At 43.5% G+C, this 22103-nt stretch overlaps 1 protein-coding gene across 1 annotated transcript in view; it reads right to left on the bottom strand.

Annotated features, from left to right (window-relative positions):
* The window catches only part of GABRR2 (gamma-aminobutyric acid (GABA) A receptor, rho 2), a 51653-nt gene extending 30010 nt beyond the window's left edge, over positions 1-21643 (bottom strand). Inside the window, 2 exon segments of the mRNA XM_006870621.1 lie at positions 9035-9141; positions 21486-21643. Coding sequence (XP_006870683.1) covers positions 9035-9141; positions 21486-21583 — 205 coding nt within the window. The 5' untranslated portion in view covers positions 21584-21643.
* Between the last annotated feature and the right edge of the window lie 460 nt (positions 21644-22103).

Raw genomic sequence — 22103 nt, 5'->3', positions numbered from 1 at the left:
ATATATATATATATATATATACACACACACTCCTGGTGTGACACTGTAGGATCAGTACTGGACTGTGAACCACAAGGTCAGTAAATCAAACCCACCAGTTGCTCCTTGGAAACTCTATATAGAGTCACTATGGGTTGAAACCTACTCAATGGCACTTAACAACAACATATAAATATATAAGGATTGTAGTATCATCAGGTAAGCATTGGACTGAAAGATCAGTTTGCACTGCAAGGTCAACTGTTCAAACCCTCCAGCTACTCCTTGGAAACACTATAAAGGGTTGTTATGAGTTGGAACTGACTCGACAGCACCTAAAAAAACAACATATGTGTATATAAAGCTTAGAAACTTATGTGTGACAAGCATATTAACAAGTGCTATATTATTCACTCAAGGAGCTCTGGTAGCGTAGTGGTTATGAATCAGGCTGCTAATCTCATAGTCAGCAGTTTGAAACTACCAGTTGTTTCAATGGAGAAAGATGAGGCTTTCTGCTCCCGTAAAGATTTACAGCCTTGGAAACCCTGTACAGGGTCTCTATGAGTCATAACCGACTCGACGGCACATAACAACAACACATGATTCACTCACAGCTAAAAATGTTTCTGGGTGAAGTCAATGTTTCTGGGGAGAGACATTGTTAGGAAGCTAGCCCAGCAGCATCTTCATGTTCTGAGCCCAACTATGGAGTGCAGGACCAGAATGTTCTGACCCACAAGGTCTGAGTGGCAAGAGCTTAGAGTGGCAGTGGGAATCTAGGCCTTGGGGAATGCAAAAAAAACGGAAGGAATTCAGACTTTGGCATGGGCCAGAGCAAGAGGATAATGGAGTAGGAATCAGAGATTCAATTCTCAATCCCAACCCAAATTGGTGGGAGGTCCTCATGGAGATGTCTATTGGCATTTGATGGGTTCTCTGACTCCTCCCCAAGCCTCCCTTGTTGCTACTAAGTTCCGTCGAATCGATTCTGACTCATAGCGACCCTGCACAGGGTTTCCAAGGAGCGGCTGGTGAGTCTGAAGTACCAACCTTGCTGTTCAAACCTACCTTGTGGTCTAGTGCTCATTTTACAGTGCCACATCAGGACTGTACAAGAGGTTTGCTAATACTTGAGACCCTACCAATAAAGATTTTTTTTTGGCTGAACCCAAAAGAATGGATATATTTTAGTTATTACTGGTGGGATTCAGTGAATATTTCCTGTGTTCCTAAGCATGAAAGCAAATAAGTACAATTTTTTATTCCTCACAGAGAAGTCAGGGTGTAAACTGAGACTTCCTGTTCCCACAAAGAGTCATAGCCTTGGAAAACCTATACAGGGTTGTTATGAGTTGGAACCCACTGGACAACACTTCACAACAAGAGGCTGACTTTTTTGTTTTACTGTGTTCCTCAGCTGATGGTACAGGCTCATGAAAAATCTTCAACAGTTGTATTCTTAGTCCAGCCTCATGGAGTGTTTTAAAGTTACCTGAGGGGACTTTCTCTGCAGGTCTGACAATCTCTCCTGTAGAGCTTGTAATTCGAGGGTCTGCAGAAAACCTGACTGGCCCCTATCCCAGGCCCCAGGCCCCTGCTCAGTGCTAAGGGTTCTCGACATTACCATCAAGGGATGAGGGGCTGGTTAATATGGTGTCCTCTGGACCCTTCATTAGTCTGAGATTTTAAACCGACCTCAGAGTCCTGGGTGGTGTCATCTCTCATGGAAGTTCCCCACCATCCCCTTTCTTTGAAGTTCCAAGTGACATACGGTAGTTCCAAGAGCAAAACAGAAGAAACAATATAATGATCACTCTCTTTGAATCCACTTCCAAGTGGCTTGGTTTTCAGATAATGTGCACAGTGTTTGAATAGGAGCTGGTTTGAGCTAAGGACATTTTCTAGATAAAACAGATCACCTTGCTTGGTGTCTGTTACTGTGTCATTCTGCTCTCAGGACCTGGCTTGTTAGAAGCATCCACATTTGATTAATAGGTTTATCTCAGAGGAAAGCTAATTAGCTATAACCAATGGCACTGGAAAAAAAAATTGACAAAAGAGATAACTTTTGATGAATGCTGACCGCAGGCACTGAAAATGTGTCACAGCACTTGAACTGGCCTTTGAAGCATTAATTACTTTCAACAGAGAGGGAGGTCCAGAAGAGCACTTCAGGTTACGTGAACAGTAAAAGTAAATATCATGTAGCAAGGTGGATAATTAACCCATACCTCTCAGATATGAAAAACTTAAAAGGCAGTTTCTTTGATCCTTCTTGCAAGCTCTTGTGCTTTCTAAGCATGGAAGAAAAATTAATAACCAGTCAACAGCATCTCATTCTCTCCTATCTTATGTCACCTTGTGGTATAGAGGAGACAGGGTCCTCGACTGAGTGCTGGTCTGGACTGGTCCCTAGAATGCTGACTATTGAGGTATGGCAAAGCCATCTGACTTTTGACAGATCCATGGTCCTGGCTTCTAGCCTCTGGTAGCAAGATCCCCACATTGTGTCCTATGCTGCTCTGCTGGTCAGCTCAGCACTCTGCATCTGTTCGGTGAGTGTGCAGGAACTCTCAATACTTGTCAAGCACCTCTCAGGCCTTAGATGGTCAGGAGCTCAGGTAATCTGACCAACCCCCACCCTACCCCCCACCCTCCAGGTACCACAGCTGCATCACCACTTCATCCTCACTTTTGATGTGGAAGCTCCCCAAGTATGATGATCAGTGAATCCCTGACATGCACAAAGTTCCTGGGCTCCCTCACAACTATCTGGAGAATTTTATTGAATCCCCTCAACCACAAGGGGAAGTGAATTGATGTGCATTTGATTTCTTTATTCTGCCAAAACTGTCCTCTAGCTACAACTTACCAGATGGGCTGTTTTTCCTCTCCCTACCTGACAGGGTTCCTGCTTCTTGTCATCATTGACTCCACATCTAACATGTCTACCTTAATGTTAGAAATATTTTCTTATTTTTACAATGAAAAACCTATCTGGATGAAGTTGACACAGTTGTCACAGTTCTTGACATGGGAGACCAGGATGACTTAGACAAGGAATTACTTAACATGAAAATACTTGAATTCATTATCAAGACACAAAATGACAAAGAGAAACCTTAAATGCATATTGCTAAGTGAAAGCAGCCTGTCTGAAAATGCCACATGCTATGCCATTCCAACTGTATGGCATTCTGCAAAAGACAAAACTGGAGAAGCAGTGAGCAGGCCGGGGTTGTAAGGGATACATGTGGAGGGGAGTGATGAATGAGTGGTCAGAGAGACTACTCTGTATAATAAATACCATAATGGTAGATACCTGGCAGGATGCATATGTTAACACCCATACAATACAGAGTCCTGGTGTGATGCTGTAGGATAAGCACTGGACTGCTAAAACAAGGTTGGTGTTTCAAACCCACCAGTCGCTCCTTGGAAACCCTATACAGGGTCATTATGAGTCAGAATTAACTTGACGGCACTTAACAACAACAATATTATACAAAGAATCATCTAAACTGTGGACTTTAGTTGATAATAATATATCAATACTGGCTCATCAATTAAAACAAATATACCATAGGAATGCAAGATGTCAATAACTGGGGAAACGGTATTAAAGTCTGCTATTATTATGAAACTGTCTATTTTTCTTCTCAGTACTGTTAGAGTTTATTTTATGTTTTGGAGCCTTGTCATTGGGTGTGCAAATATTTACTGTGATTATGTCCTCTTCATGAATTGACCCTATAATCATATACAACCCTTCTTTGCCTTTTTTGGATTTTGCCTTAAAGTCTATCTCATCAGACTCATACTGCCACTCCTGCTATTGTTTTATTATTGTTTGCTTGGTGTATTTTTTCCATACTCTGATTTTGGGCTCATTTATATCTTTATGTCTAAGCTGTGTCTCTTGTAGCCAACATGTTGATGAGTCATGTTTTTAATCCATTCTGTTACTCTGTGTCTTGATTGGTTCATTTAAACTACTTCCACTCAGTGGGATTATCACTAGGTATGAAATTACTACTGTCATTTTCTTAAACTCTGTGTGTGCGTGGTGTTTACAGTTCCTTTATTCTACTTAAATGTCTGTGATGAGTTCTTTTTGTTTGTTCATTTTCCTTTCATTTCTTTTGTTGTTGCTGATTTTGTATTTACTTAGTTTTTGTGATTCTCTTCTTTTTTGTTTCGATGAATAAACAAAAACCAAACTCACTGTCATGAAGTCAATTCTGGCTCATAGCAACCCTGTACAGGATTTTCTCAATTGTAAACTTTTAGATAGTCTCGTCTTCCTCCCATGGAGTGGCTGGTAGGTTTGAACCACCAGCCTTGTGGTTAGCAGCCCAACCCCTAACCCACAGCACCACCAGGTTTCCTTTGTTTTGATTAATAGGTTTATGAATTTTCTTTGTAGTCATCCTGAAATTTATGTTTGTTTTCCTAAATTTAAAATAGTCTCCTATTTCTTGATATTAGCTTGACTTCCTCTCCATATGGGAGTTTAATAACTAATTTTTTTCCTCTTTTTGTTTTGAAGTTGTTGTCATTTACAGATTGATGTCTCTGGTCCCTATTTATAGTCTTATAACTTTATTTTATTTTTAAGATTTATTTATCTGAATTGATATCTGACTGATGCCGTCATGTGCCTTAATCTCATATTATTGTCTGATATTGTTGGCTCTCTGTCTAAAAGTCTCTCATATTTCTTGTAAGGCAGGTCTGGTTTTTTTGTTTTGTTTTTTTACAAATTCCTTTACTTTCCATTATCTAGAAATGTTTTAATTTTTCCATTGTATCTGAAAGACTATTTAGCAGAGTATATAATTGTTGGTTGGTTTTTTTTTTTTCCTTTCTTTCAGGGTTTTATATGTCATCCCATTGCCTCCTTGCCTGCATGGTTTCTGCTGAGAAATAAGAGATTAGTCTTATTGCTCCCCCCCTTTTTTATTAAAATATAATGGAATTTTTCCATGAACTTTTTTAAAAGTCCTCTTTTATTTCATTTTTCCTAAGCTGCTCTCAGGATTCTTTCTTCATCTTTGGTTTTGGAAATTTTTATAATGACTATGTCTTGTTTTTCTCTTGGGACCTAGCCTATAAGTGGTTCATTGAGCTTCTTGGGTGGATATTTCAAGATGTTAGTAAAGTTTTCCGCCAGGAAATCTTTAAAATTTTTGGTCTTCTCTTGTTCTGGAATTCTGACCATGTGTAAATTGTTCCTTTTCTTGCTAATACCCTTATTCCACTAATTCTGTTGCTTCAATTCAATACCCTTATTCCACTAATCCATTGCTTCAATTCTCCTCCTGTCTGTTCTAAATGCTGGTTCTAGGTCTACTACCCTGTGGTTTCCTGGTTACAAATCTACACCACTCCTGTGTTTGCCCACAAAGGTACTCAATCCCTGACCACATTCTGTCCACCTAGGCATTTCTTCCTAGGGTTGCTTGCACGTAATCTCTCCCAATAGCTGTGTTCTCTTTGCAGTTTCTTTCCTGAGTTCGTCAGTCTGTGGTCCCCAAATGATCACACTGCTCCATGCTGACAAATCTCTGCTTTCCTGTTAGTCTAGTTTTACTTCTCCTTTCAGTCAGTGCTCAGTTTATTTCTTTAACTCTCTGTTAGAGTCTGGAGACTTTTTTGTGCCTCCTTGGGTCTTTGTTGTCAGGGGGTCATTCCAGTACATGTATCTATGGCATCATATTGACTGTAACTTATTTGCAAATTCTTTAATATTCCTCCTTTAAAGAGGTAAGTATAATTCCCATCTCCTTGAAACTGGGTGCAATTTTGTGGCTGTTTGATTAAGAGAATGCAGCAGATGTGATGATGCAACAAGACTTCTAAGAATTCTACTTGTTTCTCTTCAGCTACCATGTGATGAGCTGACCTAAAGTGACAATGACGCCTGAAGATCCCAGCTATTCCAGCCCCTGGTGTTGAAGTCTTCCCAGTCCACTTATCAGACATGAGAGCAAAGAACCTTTGAGATGACTACAAGCTGCCACCACCTGACTGCAACCATATAAGAGAGCCCAAATAAGAACAGCCCAGCTGACCCCAATCAACATGATGTGTAAGCACAAGAAATGCCTGTTAACACTTTTACCCCACTGTTTGGGAGTGGTTTATTGTGCAGTAATAGATAACCAGAAACCTAAAGTCTGTATTCTTAATCACTACCAACCAACAACTAACTAGTTGCTGTCAAGTCTACTCTGACTCATGGCAACATGATTTTTAGTGTTTTCATGACTTTTTTGGAAATAGATTATCAGGCCTTTCTTCCAAGGCATTTCTGATAGGTCGACTTAAATCTTTAACCTTTCAGTTAGCAACCAAGTGTTTGAACTGTTTGTAACACCAAGGACTTTCTTAATCCGTACACTTTGAATAAATTAGCTAATTAATTAAACAAAAAGTAACTGATAGGAGGAATTTGAGCAATGATTTCTAATTTTAATAAGGTCACATGGTTGGAAGTAGTGATGTAAGAAATGCACTAAACTGGCTTATGAGCATGGGTCGGAGGTAGATAGACTGCGAGAAGGAGCAAGCCAACACCGAGGACGATGCTGTGAACATTAAAGCACACTCCCAAAGCAGGCAGCTGGTTGCTTCAACAAGATATTTTTGTTTTAACTGATTCCTGGGATTACTAGGAAACTATTAGATTTTTAATCTTTTCTTTTTCCAGACTTAAAAGGTCATCCAAGTACAAATTCTCCTCCATCACCTACTGAACATAAATCCACAAGAAAATCTCTGTCTGAGAAATACAAAAGGAAACAAAAGATGGGAAATGAGAGGACACATCCCACAAGAGTATAAGGCTGTCTACTGACATCTTTGTTTAAATGACCTGCTCAGTGTGCTAGGCTGTAACTGAAGGGGTTGGTAGGCTGGGCCAGCTCCCAAGTTTTAGGGCAGATTGGGTCCTTTCTCAGGTATGCCCCTGGGAAAGGGATATCTTCTATTGTCAGAGTCTCCTACGTGCTGTTTGCCCACCTCCTTCCTCACAGAGACCCACCTATCCCCTAAGCAGTGCTCTACCCAGGATAAGGTGCAGCTGGAATGGGGACCCTCAAAAGCACATGCAATGAAGGAGTTCGAGCTCAAGCCAGTTCCCTTGCTCTCAAAAGATGGTTGTTATTATTTGCTTTCTAGTCAGTGCCGACTCATGGTGACACCACGTGTACCAAACACAACTGCTTCCTAGACTATGACCTCTCACCAGGCCTGTTCTCTGAGGTCCTCTGGAGGGTTTCAAACTACCCACCTTCTGGCTTGTGGTTGAGTGCTTAAGCATTTGTGCCACCCAGGGACACTTTCTCAAAGAATATAGCTTATCAAAATCACTTTCACTTCGAAGGGCAGGAAGTCCCTCCTATAACTGCCCCATCCCCCCTGCTTGGCCAGGGATTCCCGTCTTCGGCTTCGACCTGCCTGTCTCTCCCAGGAATGACAAACCTTTCTATTCACAGCCTGGTCTGGATGTGGAGTCCAGAGCTTCACTACGTGCTTTCTGTCCCCTATTTCATCCAAGTGACATCTGGACACCCCAAAAGAGCTGTGCAGGGATAAAAGGTGCCCCAGGGTCAGCTGGAAGGAGGGAGGAACAGCCCCCACCCTATGCTCTGGAGCCTGAGATCTTGACAGCTGGAGCGGCACCTGCAGCTTCTCCCAGGTCAGGAGCAAGGAGAAGACTGTCCTGAGTCTCCACTCACTGACGGCCTCACTGAGGAGAGAGCACCCCTGAGAGCGCTGCCACCCTTCAGGTGGTTCTGCTCAGCACCGGTTTTCCAGACCGTGTCTAAGAATTAGGTCCTGGCTTTCCTCACTTTCTCCCAGAACCAGGCAAGGATCTCAGTAACCTGCTGTCTCTTTATCCTGCATGACAAGGGTCAGAGCTCAAGAAGTTTAATGGGAAGTTTTGAGCCCTTTTAAAATGCAAAAACCTCAGGGATCAATTAAATTTTGAATCCTCTCACAGCCACACTAGGAGCTCTGGTAGCGTAGTGGTTACGAATTGGGCTGCTAATCTCAAAGTCAGCAGTTCGAAACTACCAGCTCTTTCGCAGGAGAAAGATGAGGAGGCTTTCTGCTCCCGTAAAGATTTACAGCCTCAGAAACCCTGTACAGGGTCGCTATGAGTCGGAACTAACTCCACGGCACTTAACAACACCACAGCCACACAGAAGAAAGGTCTAACAGCTGGGTTTTTCTGAGAGAATGTGTGAACTAACATATGCTATGGGCTGTATATACATTATCTTGTTTCATCCTCATGACAACTCCATACATAGAGAGAAGATTGTCCCCAGTTCACATGCGAGCAAATGGAGGCACAGAAAGCCACCCCTATTCCTTCTGCCCCAGAACACTGGTTCCTAAGAGAGCACAAAGGGCAGAGAAAAAGGAGAAAGGGAAGCCAGCCTGTGTAGGTTAGTCTTCGCCAGGCCCAGCGCCTGAACTACTCTGGGCCTCAGTTTTCCCACAGTGCACAAGCATGGAACTGGCCCGGGAATCTTTTACGTTCTGCTATTCTCACTGGACTCCCTGCCTGGTCAGAACAGATGACCAACTTGTTTCCAGACTCTGCTGTGGCACTTCTCCAGCTCCTGAAAAGACAGCCACAGGTCACTCTCCAAATCCCTGACCCCCGCAAGCAGTCACACTCGTTTGGGGATAGGGCTACCAGGAGGTCTTTTAATAGAGGAAATTGTTCTCATTGCTTGGAAAGCAGGTGGCCCCTCAGAACACAAAATTCTAGACTCTCCCAGCCTGCTCTTGCAGCAGCAGGGCAGGCCTCCATTCTGGATGCCAACATCTTAGTCATCCGTCAGCATCCTTTCAGTCAACAACATTCCCCCCTCACTTCCTGCCAGTTCTTATCTCCTTGGGAAAATTGGTGACTCCCGAAACGCAATTGGGTTTATTTGACCAGGAGTGGGAAAATCGCACCACCTAGGAAAGGTTGTGTCCAAGAGAACCACAGGAAGAGTAGCACCACGCAGCCCTGTGACAAGCGTCCTACCTCCAAAGGCGGGCCTCATGGTGAAATCATGGTCGTCCACTCTGAGAAGTGGCTGAGGTTTCCCTTTTTGCATTTTGGTTACATCGAGGTTCTTCTTATATAAATGACTGCAAAGATAAACAAGAAAGTCTGCAGGATAAGCACTAGACTTCTAACCGAAAGGTCGACAGTTCAAATCCACTAGCCAATCCTTGGAAACCCTAAACTTGAAGGGACACAACAACAACAAAGGTATTGAATGAGCTGGTTTGGGGAGATTACTCTTTGTAGGACCTACCTGTTAGGCACCCTTTCTCCATCCTGCCATCCCCTTCTGGCTGAGAGCAATGTGAGGAAGGACTGTTGTTGTTATTATGTGCCGTGGAATCGGTTCCGACTCACAGCAACCCTGTACGGGGTTTCTGAGGCTGTAAATCTTTATGGGAGCAGAAAGCCTCATCTTTCTCCCGCGGAACAGCTGGTAGTTTCGAACTGCTGACCATAAGATAAGCAGCCCAATTCATAACCACTATGCTACCACAGCTCCTTTGTGAGAAAGGATACAGTTCCCCCAAGCCCCTCACAGACAGAGCCTTTGAAAACCGTCCTAAAGCAAATGACCTCTTCAGCAGGTCAGCACTCTTCATTGGGCAAGTTCTTAAATGTCTTTCCAAGAGTTATGATTGAATGAAGATGATTTGGGTTGATTAGTGAAGGACTATGTATTGTTTTTCTTTTTCAAAAATCCCTCTAGTGTAATAGTTAATTTTGTGATTAATACAATTCTGAAATAAATACAGTTAAAGTTTTAAAATGCTGTTTGGGGATTGTTGTTTCATTTTTTCTAGCCAGTCCTGATGCTCCTTTATGTCATCCAGGTGCCAACTGTCTGCAGATGGCAAAACTGATATAGAGCCACAATTCCCAGGAGAACCAGGACAACCACAGCTATCAGGAATCAGAGCAATCCCCACCAGAGTGGGAACAGTCCCCCAGCTACATGGAGGAAGCCAGCAAGCCGGCGCTGGAGCTTAGGACAGCAGCTCAGTTCAGTCACTATCCATCTAACATCAGCAATTATATCCCTCATTCCCATCTTTTTCTGGCTTGAATTTTTGGCAGTTCCCTGTTGATGTACTGCTGCAACCATTTTTTAATTATCTTCACCAAACTTACACTTGCATATGCTATTAATGATATTTGCTAGATACCATCCATATTTTGTACAGTCACCTTTCTTTGGGATGAGCACAAATATGTATGTCTTCCAGTTGGTTGGTCAGGTAGCTCTCGTCCACATTTCTTGGCGCAGACAAGCGAGCACTTCCAGTGCTGCATTCATTTCTTGAAGCTTCTCAATTGATATTTCATCAGTTTCTAGAGCCTTGTTTTTCACCAATGCCTTCAGTACAGCTGGAATTTCTTTCAGTACCATTGGCTCTTGATTATATTCTACCTCCTGAAATGGTTGAACATGGACCAATTTTTTTTGGTACAGCGACTCTATTCCTTCCATATTCTTTTGATGCTTCTTGCATCACTCAATATTTTGTCTATGGAATCCTTTAATATTTCAACTCGAGTCTTGAATTTTTTCTTCAGTTCTTTCAGTTTAAGAAATGCTAAGCATGGTTTTCCCTTTTGGTTTTTCTAACTCCGGGTCTTTGCGTATTTCAATACAATATTTTATTTTGTCTTCTATTGGCTAAATGAATCATTTTCAAACTTGGCTAGAGATTGTAATCACCTGGGGTATTTTAAAACATACTGATAATTGGGTCACAGTTCTCTGCCCCAGAGACTTGAGTTTGATTGGTTTGGAGGGAGATCTCAGCATTGGGATATTTTAAAAGCTCCCCATGAGATTCCAGTGGACAACAAAGTATAATTACTTTTTACACCATAATCTTTAGCACCAAGAGCTCCAGGCAGCTCCGGACTTCACCAGCTGCCATTAGCAGAGTTTCCAAAGCTTCCTGGAGCTCTTGGTGCTAAAGATTATGGTGTAAAAAGTGAAACCATAAGCCAAGCAAATCCCTTGCCATTGAATCAACTCCGATTCGTAGTGACACTTTAGGGCAGAGTAGAACTGTCTTTAGGGTTTCCAAGACTAAATATGGGAGCAGACAGCCTCATCTTTCTCCTGAGGATATGATATTATGTGGATTTGAACTGCTGACTTGGAGGTTATCAGCCTAATACTTAACCCACTGCACCACCAGGGCCTCTTGTAAAAGGTGGTGGTGCTGGTGGTTATGTGCCGTGGAGTCAGTTCGACTCATAGCAACCCTGTACAGGGTTCCCGAGGCTGTAAATGTTTACGGGACCAGAAAGCCTCATCTTTCTCCCGCGGAACAGCTGGTAGTTTCGAACTGCTGACCTTAAGGTTTGCAACCTGATTCGTCACCACTATGCTACCAGAGGGGTACTAATCACACAACAAGTAAAGGGTTGGTTGAAACTGAAAGTTTGAACCTGAAAAGTTGAAACTGAAAGTTCCCATCTCAGGGATTTTCTGTTATTGTGACCATTAAACCCAACAATAAGCAGTGTTTGCTATGAGAACCTGGTACAATAGCTGCATTTATGTTTCAAAAAAAATGTATTTTGAGCTCTTGTGAGGGCAGGCTCTGTGCCCAGAGATTTGCACACATTACCTCCGTCAACCCTCAGATCATCCCATGAGGTAAATGCAGTTCTCAACCCCAGCAGAACAGTGGCTGGCACACAATAAGATCACAAAAATGTGAACTCGAATAATTACTACTATTAGCTCGGTGTCTCCTGAAAACAAAAACAAAACAGCTGTCATGGAGTCAATTCCAACTCATGGTGCCCAGAGTAGAACCGTGCCCCACAGGGTTTTCAATGATGGAGTTTTTGGAAGTGAATGGCAAGGAGTTTCTTCTGAGTCACTTCTGGCTGGTCTTGAACCCCCAACCTTTCAATTAGCAGTTAGTTATGTTAACAGTTTTCACCACCCATGCACATTGACTTCTTCCTTGGTTCACCTAGGACCCCAATTCATTCTAAGTAGAGAATTACAACAGCTTCCATCTCTCCCAGGTGTCGAAAGAAATCTAGATAACAAGTCAATCAGAATAGACTTTTCTGGCAGGTCATCTGGACTGTGGGGTCTGATTGAACATAAGGTCTAATTCCTGACAGAAGAAAATTAACACCAATATGAGCAGTCAGTGTTTTGATAGTTTCTGCTGCCTACGTGATATTGTAAGTTTTTATAAATAAATGAAAAGATGTTTATTTGGAGTATTGTTATTGTTGTTAAGTGCCTGCAAGTCAGTTCTAACTCATAGCGACCCTGTATAGGATTTCCTAAGAGTACCTGGTGGGTTTGAACCACCAACCTTGTGGTTAACAGATCAGTGCTAATCCTACAGCACCACACCAGACTTTAGTTGGTTAACCCTTATTTTACTCCCAGTGTTCCTGTCACACTTCATCCACTTATGAAAGAAACAGGCATTTTATTCTTAAACTCTGTAAGAGAGATGAGGGATACTGTTTTTAAATTTTTTCCTATGAAATCCTTCTGAACTTCCATTCTCCACCAGCACTGTCCAGGTGATATGATTTAATGGGAGGTCTAAAACTGTACCAACCAGTAACCACTAGCCACATGCAACTTTTTAAATGAATTCCAAGTACATAAAATTAAATTTCAGTTCCTTAGTTACTCTAACTGCATGTATGTGCTCAATGACCATCTGTGACTGGTGGTCACTCTATTGGACAGTGTGGATATATAGCATTTCCATAATTACAGAGTTTTATTGTTCAGCAATGACCCCAAAACTGGCCTGTCCTCCTTCCTCACCAAAGAGCAGATTCCCCTATAAGCCAGGACTCCCCACCTTCTAGCATATGGCCAGCTTCTCACAGCTTCAGAGCTTCCTGCCATCCCTTCAATTCTAGTGAGAGCTCTGACCGCACCTGCTTCTGTATTTCCTCCAGTCACTTCCTCCCATCAACCTCAGCGACATCAACAACCATGTGGACAGCCAGCTTACACTTTGTTCTCAGTTTCTCAATTCTGAGTCAAATCCATTGGTTCAACCAATTTCTTATGAGTGAGAACTTGCTCTGTCCAGACACCATTCAAGTTCATGAGGATACAACAGTAAAAAGGCATATACATTCACTGCCCTTACAGAGTTTATAAGCTACTGGAGGAGACAGACAACACATCAGGAGAAAGATAAATAATAGAACATCAGGAAGTGCCAAGTGCTATGAAAAATAATAAAGCAGGGTAAGGGGTAAGAGAGATAGGTTGGGGAGGAGACTATTTATATTGATGATAGGAGAAGACTACCAAGACTTGGAGAACAGAGCCATGTTATTTCTGGAGGAAATATCAAGTGTAAATGTCCTGGGGTGGGTCTGGCTTGTGTGCTGAGCAGGAAGTGGGCTGGAGGCAAGTGGAGAGGAGGAGGATATCAGTGAGAAATACAGTCAGGGACCAGATCATGAGGAATAACCCATGGGAAATTCTGATCAGGGAAGCCACCAGGTCTGGTTTACAACCTGAGAAGATTACTTGGCTTCTGTGTAACGTGGACTATAAGAGGGCAGAGTGAAAGTCAGGGAACAGCCTTTTGTTGAGAGAACACAGTGGCTCACACCGGTGGTAGGGTGAGGTGTCGAAAAGTGGTTCAATAGAAGGAGCTAGGTCTTGCTGATGGATTTGGAGTGTAAGGGAAAGAGTGGCGGTGAGGAGGAGCCAGGTTTATGACCTGAGTCACTGCAATTGTAGTGACAGTGGCCAGTTGCCAGGGGTCATAAAAGCCACCTTGATTGTGAGATGCCTGTGAGACATCCAGATGGAGGCGCCAGGGCCAGTGATGTAGCTTTGGGAGCCTCACCATATAGATGGATTTAAAGCCGTGGAATTGTATGAGACACCACAGGAGAGGGTGTTGACAGAAAACAGGGGAAGGCCTAGGCCACATCCTGGGGCACTCTAACATTTAAAGGTTAGAAAGAAAAGGTAGAGACAGCAAAGGAGACTGAGAAATAGCAGCCAGACAGGTAGGCGGAAAATCAGGACAGGATAGTGTCTGAAGCAGCTGGGAAAAGTGTTTCAAGAAAAGTGTGTGCTGACTCCTATGGAAAGCTCAACATATATGAGGACACCAGTTGCCCACTGGATCCTCCTCTCCAAGGCCGCCTTGTCATGCCCCAAACCATTCCACCTGAAATTATAACTCAGCACACCACATTTTACCCCTAGCGTATGATCTTTCTTTCTCATTCCTCTGCACTTGCTTTTTACCTCATGAGCTCTCTCTTCTTTTGGTTGAATCCATCCTTGTCTCCTAGTCTATCAGCATTCTCTTGCCGTTAATTCCTTCACTATCCAACCAGACCACAGTTGCTTCATTTCAGCATCTCATGCTGGAAACTCAAGCTCCTGCTTCTCTTACTTTTTCCCTTGTCTGTCCACCAACACGGGAATCCTGGTGTGGCGCTGTGGGTTAATGCACCAGACTTCAAAACCTTTGAACTGCAAGGCTGGCCCTTCAAACTCAGCAGCTGCTCCTCAGAAACCCTATACAGGGTCGCTAATGGTCAGAATCGACTCACCGGCACTTAAGAAGAACAGCATCCATCAACACAGCCACCAGCCTTCCTCCTTCCTATACCCTAGACACCGTGAATCCAGGTTTTCCACAACCAAATCCAGGAATCTTACCATTTCTCAACTCCTTGAGCTTCTTAACCTCATGGACTTTCTGCTACATTTTAGCCACCCCTGCCATGTCCGTAAGGAACCCTGATAGCACAAGTGATTAAGTGCTCAGCTGACACTCAAAAGGTTGGCAGTTCAAGTCCAACTAGCAGCCTCATGGGAGAGAGTTCTGGAGATCTGCCTCTGTCAAGATTACAGCCAAGAAAACTCTATGGAGCAGTTCTACTCTGTCACGTGGGGCCTCCATTGTTTTAGCCAAGCATTTGGCAACCCATTGATTACAGAAGCGTAGGTGATCATGCTTGCTGTGCTTCTAAGGAACTTCGAAGACTCAATGTCCTCCTCCCCAAACCTTGCCTCGGGAAGGAGGACTGGGCCTGGTCCTTTGGGCAGCCGTTGTATGAGGAGTCATGTTCAGGTGCCCCAGCAACGATGCACCCAAAGCATTAATGAAGAACTCATCCATAAGGGCTTAGCGGATCATAGACGTTAAATTGTGAGTCCAACCAACTCACTGCCTCTCTGCCTGCAGAGAGCAAATCCCTCCTGGTCATCAATTTCTACTTAGAGGGGAGGATTAGGGGAGCGGAAGTTCCGGAATGCCAGCATCTCAGCAAGAGAGGGGAGACTTAAATCCTGGTGCCATTAATGAGACCTGGGAGGTTTTTTAAGAGACCAGTTATTGAATAACTCAGGTCACTAATATCCCAAACCTTGAGTTATCTGCATGAAATGGGTGATCTCAGGCATCCTCCTAACTGATAGCCAGTCAGTACTTCAATGGCCTTGGTCCTCAGATGCCAAGATCCTGAGCCCCAGTCCCGAGTGAGGGCAGTCAACCATCACAGGACCTCAAGTTCAGCCCTTTGGAGGTGGAGAACAGAAGAAATACGTGTCCTTGAAGCCTTTGGGAAGTAGAGTTCATGTCACAGCATTGGGGTCTATTTGGAAGCAGTAACAATCATACTAACCATACTCTTATGGATGGCCCACCTCTCTATGTCAGACCTTGACGTGTACTTTAGACTTAAATCACCCTAGCCTCACATCAACCCAATGGGGAAGCTTTCACCATCCTTCTTTTCAGTTGGACAAACCAAGGTCCAGAAAGATCAGGAAGCAGGGCCAGAACCTGGTGCTGATGACTTAGGGTCCCTCTTTCTTCCCTCTCTGGGGAGGAACGAGGGTCAATGAGTTTTCTGGGCTCACCAAAGTGTAATGCAAACAAAAATGTAAACTAGCCATACTGCAAACCAAGAGAAGGGTGATCAAGAGCTGTTGGCACCAAGGAGAAAGCAAGTGGGGAAAGGAAAAATTAAAGTGGAACCCAGGTTCCAAGACTGGGAAGGGTCAGACGGTGCCATACAGTGCAAAGCCCAGAGTTCTCTGTCCCAGAGTTTAGTATGCTTCTCGGCTCCCACCTGAGGAGGGCCTCTGAGCAGGAAAGTGATCACATAGTCAGGATCCTGCCTGGCAGCAGGGTAAGGAAGAGTAGGAATAAAACTGGGAGGCTGAGAGGCAGGAAGAACAAAACCAGAACAATGAAGAGAAAACAGACTCGTTCTGCAGCCATTGCATAAACAGAAGCACAAAGGATCAAAAACCAAAAGCAGTTTTTTAAAAAAAGAAGTTTCTGGGCAAAATAATTGTTTTGTATGGGTGTCTTGGTGATTTTGACTCACAGTGACCCTATAGGGTACAGTAGGGTTACTGCTCAGTAAGGCAGGCTGTGATCTTTAGGAAACCTGCCAGTTTTCTCCTGCAGAGTGACTAGTGGTTTAAACTGCTAACCTTTTAGTTAACAGCCCAGAACTCACTAAAATCACTGCACCACCAGGACGCCTGAGGAAATGAGAAGGGGTCCTAACAATGTGTGTGAGAGTGCAAGTGTGTACACGCAGTGGTGAGTGTGTGTGTAACCATGTGATGTGTGTGACCACGTGTATTGTGTGCAAGTGACTGTGTGAGACCCTGTGTAGGGTGTAAGGGGTTTGTATGTGTGTGACCATATATGTGTCTTTGTGTGTGAACCCACACATATCCTAATGAGATAAACAGCTCTAAGACTATAGTTGGACTTCTGGTGTGGTTCTGTAGGATCAGCACTGGACTGTGACCCACAAGGTCAGCAGTTCAATCTCACCAGCTACTCCTCGGAAACTCTATACAGGGTTGCTGGGAGTTGAAATTGACTCCATGGCACTAAACAACAAGGACAAGACTATAGTCAGAAAGGGTCAGGCCATTTTATTTCTGTTATTTATTAGTATAATTTCATTCTTGTATGTCAACAGTGAAAGCAATTTTGAAAAAATAAATTGTCAAATGCTTGGCTAAGATTTTTCACAGGGAGGCATAGTTCTAGGATTGTCTGATCATATCCTTGCAGTGTGGATAAACAAAGGCCTTGAGTCATGTTCCCTGATGTGACATTTCCCCTATCCTTTCTCTCAAACTCAGTTCAATGGTGATCTTTTCTTTTAATGCATACGTTGATCATTTTATTCACTTTAAGACCTCATGGGGTGAATTTCAAGAAATTCTCCTTACTCATAAGCATCAGTTTCAACTGGTACCCAAGCTTACTCAAGTGTCTGAGAATGAATATGTAGGTCTCCTAAGGAGAGGTGACAGTGAGTCAGCAAAAGCTGCCTGGTGGGTCCCAGAGGATCCCTGAAGACCCATGCTGAGCACCAGCCCATACTTAGCATAACAGTTTCAGACAACTCTTTTCCTTCAGTCTGAGAAACTTGGGAACCCATGGCCTAGTTCTACGAAACCTCTAACAAGCTGTGTGAACTACTCCTGCCTCTGAACCTCCATTTCCACATCTGTAAAATGAGCTGATTTGAACAGCATTTCTTAATGTGTGTTCGGTGTGATATGAGTGCCCAAAAAAGCGCTGCTGTTGCTGTTTTTCAGAAGAAGCTTTGCATAATTTGTCCTCTTCAAGATTCACAATGCCATTTGCCATTTGTAAAGAAATCTGTTTAAAATGGTCTAAACCTGTTCCTCAAGCTTTTTAAATCCCTTTTCACTCAAAACCTATTAACACCTCACAGAAATCAGAACTCAGGGGATTTGTTCCATCTGGTGAGGCTCCTTCCAGCTCAACAACCTGTGATTCTGACACCATAATAAGAGGCACTTGCAGGAGACCGCCTCTTCCCATCATTCTGGAGGGTTTTCTCTGTTTGCTTTCTGACTGCGAAACAATGGGCCCCAAAGAATACTGACATCTCTCAACATAGCGGGTTCCAGAGCAAGGACAAGCACTTGGGTGCTCAAGATAGTTCTTGACAGGTGGGAAGATTGTAACTTTTATATTTATTTTTTATCTAAAAATAAGGAAGCAGTCAACGTTTATTTCATATGCATATTTTTTCTGAGAAGTGGCTGGTGAGTTTGAACCACTGACCTTTTAGTTCAAGCCCACCTTGCAATTGCCATACCAGGACTGCTGGTAACATATATATATGTTAATCTGAACCACCTCGATGACACTTAAAATCAGCAACAGCAATATAAATATTTATTGTTGTTGTTAAGTGCCTTTGAGTCAGTTCTGACTCATAGCAACCCTGTATAGGGTTCCCAAGGAGAGACTGGTAGGTTAGAAGCCCAATACTTATCTTATAGAGCCATACCAGGATGATATATCTGTATGTATGGTGGTGGTGGTTATATGGCCGTGGAGTTGATTCCAACTCATAGCCACTCTGTACAGGGTTTTTAAGGCTGTAAATCTTTACGGGAGCAGAAAGATCTATATGTATAGATAAGGATATATATGTGTGTGCGTGTGTGTATATATGTGTATATCCGTATATATATATATGGAGAGAGAGAGAGCTAGCTAGCTAGCTAGCTAATTACATATATCAAAGCAGGAAAAAAAAAAATGAGGCTTTCTGCTCCCATAAAAATTTACAGCCTTAGGAGGGAAGATGGCGGATGAGCAGAAGCTCCCTCCCGCAGCTCAGCCTGTGTGTACTACTTCAATCGCATCACTAATGCCAGCCAGTGGGAGTGACCCAGTGGCAACAGCAGCAGCAGCCATGGTGGCAAAAATGGGCAGGGGGAGCCTACCAGGGTTCGCTACTCTCACCTGCTGGTCAACTACAGCCAGTCACGGCGACCCTTGTCCTGACGGCAGGACATGATCACCAGAACCAAGGAGGAGGCCCTGGAACTGATCAAGTCGGGAGAGGGTGACTTTGAATCTCTGGCCTCACAGTTCAGTGACTACAGCTCAGCCAAAGCCAGGAAGATCTGGGTGCCTTCAGCAGAGGCCAGATGCAGAAGCCATTCGAAGACGCCTCATTTGTGCTGCGGATAAGGGAGATGAGTGGGCTGGTGTTCACGGATTCCTGCATCCACATCATCCTGTGCACCGAGTGAGGAGGAGCACAGCCTGGGCCCACCATCCAGCTCTCCTCCACATGCAGGTTATACAGTATTTATTCTTCCCACAATGGCTTGGAGGGCAATCTGGGACCCCAGTCTGCTCCCTGTTGGGGTGATCCCTGCTAGACTCCACCCTCTGCATTTTAAGGAATAGACTTCAGAAAGGCTGTGGGGGAGGGAAGGGGGCTTCCAAACAGGCAATGACCTATCCCAAAGAGGAGGCCTAGCCCTCTGGGTCGCCCCTCCCCCAGTCCAGGAGGGCAGGAGAGGTGGCTTCTAGTTGTGCTCTGTTCCTCTCTTCTGCTGCAAAACACAGATGCTTGACTTGGGGGTTTACGGTGGCCTGGCTCTCAGGCCCTCTCAGAGGGTAAGCCAGCACCCTCCCCTACCCAACATTAAACCTTGGAACCACCAAAAAAAAAAGATTTACAGCCTTGGAAACGCTATACAGAGTCACTATGAATTTCCAAAGCAATAGGTTTAAAGCTTGATCTTTCATATGTCAATAACATATACAAGACTCCCAGTAAGGTGGATTGGCACAGTGGCATAACACAATTGTGAGGATGGCACAGGACTGGGTGGTGTTTCATTCGGTTCTTCATAGTCACTATGAGTCAGAACAGATTTGATTTCACCTAACAACAAAGGAGCTCTGGTAGCATAGTGGTTACATATCGGGCTGCAAACCACAAGGTCAGCAGTTCGAAACTACCAGCTGTTCCACGGGAGAAAGATGAGGCTTTCTACCCCCCCCCCCCCCATAAAGATTTACAGCCTCGGAAACCCTGTACAGACTCGTTAAGAGTCAGAACCGACTCCACGGCACATAACCACCAACAACAACAAAGGAGCTCTGGTAGCGTAGTATTTACGTATATGGATGCGAGCCGCAAAGTCAGCAATTCGAAACTACCAGCTGTTCCGCGGGAGAAAGATGAGGCTTTCTGCTCCTGTAAAGATTTACAGCCTCAGAAACCCTGTCCAGGGTCGCTATGAGTCAGAACCGACTCCATGGCACTTAACTACCAGCCACCACCAACAGCAGCAGCAGCATACTTATATTGGAAGTATCATTTCAAAAAGTATTCACTACATGGTTTAAAATATTTGAAGACCACTAACCTAGAAAACGTGACTGAAGAAAATATTAGTTTATATTGAAAACCACTAATTCACTCCATGCTTAGTACAATGGACAATAGATGCATAGCATCTCACACATGTGTTTATGTCTTAGCTGCCTGTTATTTTCTTATCTTTATGCGTTTACCATTTTTCTATCTACATAGGGCCTGGAATTACCATGCTTTATACCTCAATTTAAAAGTAATGTATTAAAAAACCTAGATATATAATATTTTTTTTAAATGCAAGTTCTGGGTCTAACCAGTATTTCCTGGAAATGTTTCCATTACATCATGAAATATCATTTCCTGTTGTCTAGTCACATGTTGTACATAATCTAGCAAATAATAAACACCTTTTGTAAGATTCAAAATAATAAAATGAAAACCCAATACCATTACAAGATTGTTCCCAATCTTGAACTCTGGTTCTATGTCTTAGAGGCAACCCCAGTTATAATTTTCTTAATAGTTTCAGCAAAAATCTTATATATTCGTTGTTGTTAAGTGTCATCGAGTTATTTCCAATTCATAGTAACTCTGTGTAGGGTTTCTGAGGAGCGACTGGTGGGTTTGGACCACCAACCTTGCAGTTAGTAATCCAGTGTAGTTGGATGTAATTATTTATTACAGGGTATAATGTGGCCATCTATGGTCCCTATGGAGACTCTATGTAGCATAAATGGTTAAGTTCTCGACCTAGTCAAAGGTTGGTGGCTCAAATACACCCGCAGACAACTTGGAAGACAGGCCTGGCAGCCTGTTTCTGAAAGGTCACAGCCATTGAAAACCCTACGGAGTACAATTCTACTCGGACACACATGGGGTTGCCATGAGTTGCAATTCACTGGGACACAAAACTAGCAATATGGTCCCTACAGGATAGAATCTTGAGAAACAAAGCAGCACAACTGGGAAGGTACAGAGAGCTTTGTAGCCACTAAGTCTTCCAGGAAGAGAGCTCCTTTACCTCCACTTAAAATGCTTTGGCTGAACACAGACATCAAAAGAGAAGTTCAACCTAGCCTTAACATTGCTATCTCCTTTTGACACAATGAAGTACTTGTGCCCCATGAGAGGCTGTTTACAATGATGTAGAGAAACTGGCTCTGTCTCTGGAGGGAAAACAGATCCCTGTAAGGACACTGTAACCCTCAGCCCTCTTGGGGGTGGTCTCACTGTGCCCGCTGTGAGGAGTGCCCTCCCTCCCAACTGATGACTTTACCTTGGCCTGGGCATTTCCAGCAGCCTCCTGGACTTTCTGCTTTCCACAAGAATCATAAAGCAAAACAAGAACAAAATGAGTCTTGTAAAATGAGGCATTTTTGTGGATGACTATAAGATGCAACAAGCTGATTTTCAGTAGTTACTTGCAGCAGGGCAAATTCCCCTGGCTTAACCAGTGATTCTGTCTGCTACTTCTTGACGCCACTTCTCAGAGGGACTGGAAGGACATGACTAACAAGCCTGATGCTTTATACTCTCTCTCTCTCTCTCCACCTCACCCCCAGCTGTAATACAACCACCAAGATTTTCCCTCCCTACTACTTAGCGATTGACTATTAGTCAAAGAATCTGTCCTCCTGTTCAATTCTGCTTCCGCTGAATCCTACAACAGCTTTGACTAAAACTGTGTTAATAATATAGATATAAATTAAATCTCTTGAACGTGTCAGCTTTTTGCTGAGATCATTAATCCTTCTCTCTGGTTGCATAAAACCAGTCTGTCATATCCAACAGGGAGCCAGTTAGGATTCTAAGTGGATTTTCTGGGAAGACTCAGGGACAGAAGATGAGTGCATGAATATGTCAGTACAGCTTGGACCGCTTCCTTCAATACCTT

This window comes from Chrysochloris asiatica, unplaced genomic scaffold, assembly GCF_000296735.1.
Source record: "Chrysochloris asiatica unplaced genomic scaffold, ChrAsi1.0 scaffold00146, whole genome shotgun sequence".
In the NCBI taxonomy this organism is placed as follows: Eukaryota; Metazoa; Chordata; class Mammalia; order Afrosoricida; family Chrysochloridae; genus Chrysochloris; species Chrysochloris asiatica.
The sequence above is the reverse complement of the archived record's forward strand: the minus strand, read 5'-3'. Positions and strand labels throughout refer to the sequence as shown.